Source organism: Dermacentor variabilis, chromosome 1 (genome assembly GCF_050947875.1).
Source record: "Dermacentor variabilis isolate Ectoservices chromosome 1, ASM5094787v1, whole genome shotgun sequence".
Lineage (NCBI taxonomy): Eukaryota > Metazoa > Arthropoda > Arachnida > Ixodida > Ixodidae > Dermacentor > Dermacentor variabilis.
In genome coordinates, this window is record NC_134568.1 from 210,438,646 (window position 1) to 210,440,513 (window position 1,868).

The 1,868-nt window shown below is 64.3% G+C and overlaps 1 protein-coding gene across 1 annotated transcript; it reads left to right on the forward strand.

The window, feature by feature from the left end:
• Window positions 1–222: 222 nt before the first annotated feature.
• On the forward strand, window positions 223–870 carry LOC142572862 (guanine nucleotide-binding protein G(o) subunit alpha-like). Its single transcript, XM_075682278.1, has 2 exons — window positions 223–543; window positions 824–870. Exons 1-2 carry the CDS (start codon window positions 426–428, stop codon window positions 868–870), a joined length of 165 nt encoding a protein of 54 aa, XP_075538393.1. The 5' UTR covers window positions 223–425.
• Window positions 871–1,868: the final 998 nt, after the last annotated feature.

Below are 1,868 nucleotides of genomic sequence, written 5' to 3' on the forward strand. Positions count from 1 at the left end.
CCGCACACGTTTCCGATACGGCGCTGGTAGCTGCGCCGCCGCGCCGTTCTGCGGGGAGCGCCCGCCGGCAGCGTGCTTGAGCGAGCTTCTATAAACCGCGGCTCGCGCCGCCGCGGGCGCCAAGCAGCCGCTCCGATGAGTGGCGCCACGAGCGGGCGCTGGGAGGCGCCGGCGCAAGATGGCGCTGAGGCTGACGTCACGCTGGGGCTCGAGCGTCGCCTAGGCGACCGTAAACTGGGTCCGGAGCGTCGATTGGCGGCGGCTGTGCCCGTGCGAGCGCTCATTATCATAGAGCTGCGGAAAGCCGCCTGCCCGGCTTCAGGGTGCTGTCGTCGCCTGTGCTCTACGGCGAGTCCAGCGGCGTGTGTTGCCCAGCGCCGCCCACCGCGGGATCGCGCCTAGGAGCCCTGACCGCAGCTTGAGCCATGGGCTGCGCTATGAGTGCCGAGGAGCGGGCGGCGCTCGCCCGCAGCAAGCAGATCGAGAAAAACCTCAAGGAGGACGGCATCCAGGCCGCCAAAGATATCAAGCTTCTGCTTCTCGGTGAGTGGCTTCCCCACCTTGCCGCGCTGCCCGGCGGCACAGCTCTCCCCCGAGTGCACGCGCAGCGGCCCCCCGATCCGCCCCGGACCGTGCCCTATGGCTCTGTCTTGGTGCGTCTCGAAGGGCCGCGGCCAGCCCCAGGGGTTTGCCGACACCGGGTCCAAGCATGATTAGGCTTAACGCACGTCATGGCGTCCATTATGGCAGTGGGGCAGTCATGGCGGCGCGCCGCCGATACGCCCCGTGTCGACGCACGCTCACGTCGGACCCCTTTTTCCAGGTGCGGGGGAGTCCGGCAAGAGCACCATCGTCAAGCAAATGAAGTGAGTTGGCTCCGCCGGTCTGTGCACGCGGCCGCCGGGGACGCGTGGCGGTCGAGCCCGGCCGCCCTCCCCTGCGGCCGACCCGGGATCCCTCTCTCTCTCGTGACGCACGCGGCCCCACATGATCGATAAACACGACGCCGCCATCTTCCGCTCCGAGCATGGCGCCCCGTGTGCTGGCCTCGCCCAGCCACACGCGCTGTCTCTGCACGCGGACTGTGTGTGTGTGTTACACTGCGGCCGCGCCCCGGGGCATGCGGCCCCAACACCCTGCACGCTTGCCACCCCGCGCGCCGGTCACCGCTGGTGCTCTGCAGCCGAAGCCGGGGCCCGGCGACGTGGGCACGCTACACTTCGGCTGCAGCCCCAGCCGGGGCCGACGGCGGCATGTTGCCACTGTGGCATGCTTGATGTGCACTCTAGCCATGCACCGACCGCGCTCTTCGTGACACCCTCCTTACCTGCGTAGGCTCGCTGCATTGCCTTTCATAGCTTGTCCGTGTAGCTCTCGGAGATCAGAACTGCAGGGCGTAATGCTGCTATTGCCGCTGCTAGGTGGCTTTGCGTTTTTAGCACGCATTTTCAGCCTCGCGAACGCTTTTTCCGCGGATACACCGCGTGGATGGTTCACACGGGGCGCAAGTGGTAATGCTGTGGAAGGGACCGCTTCATATGACATACCAGCGGGGACATGGTGTAAACAATAGCGTGACAGTGCTAGTGCCGTTAGACGACCATGGTTACTGCGCCTGGCAGTTTCAAAGCGAATGAGGCTAACCGTAAAGCGTGGTGCGAAACCTTTGTGTGCAGCGTGGAATGAACTGTCGCGTTGCATTCTTATTGAGCCTGCATAACGAATGGAGCAAGCGTATGCCGCGTAGAATTCAACCCGAGAAACGGAGACAAACGAGCGCGCATCCCACGTGTGTCCAGGTAGAAGGAAGTGATGTGTAGTGGAAGCGGTAGTTAATTGTTTTCATTAGGAAAGGAAAAAGGACAGCG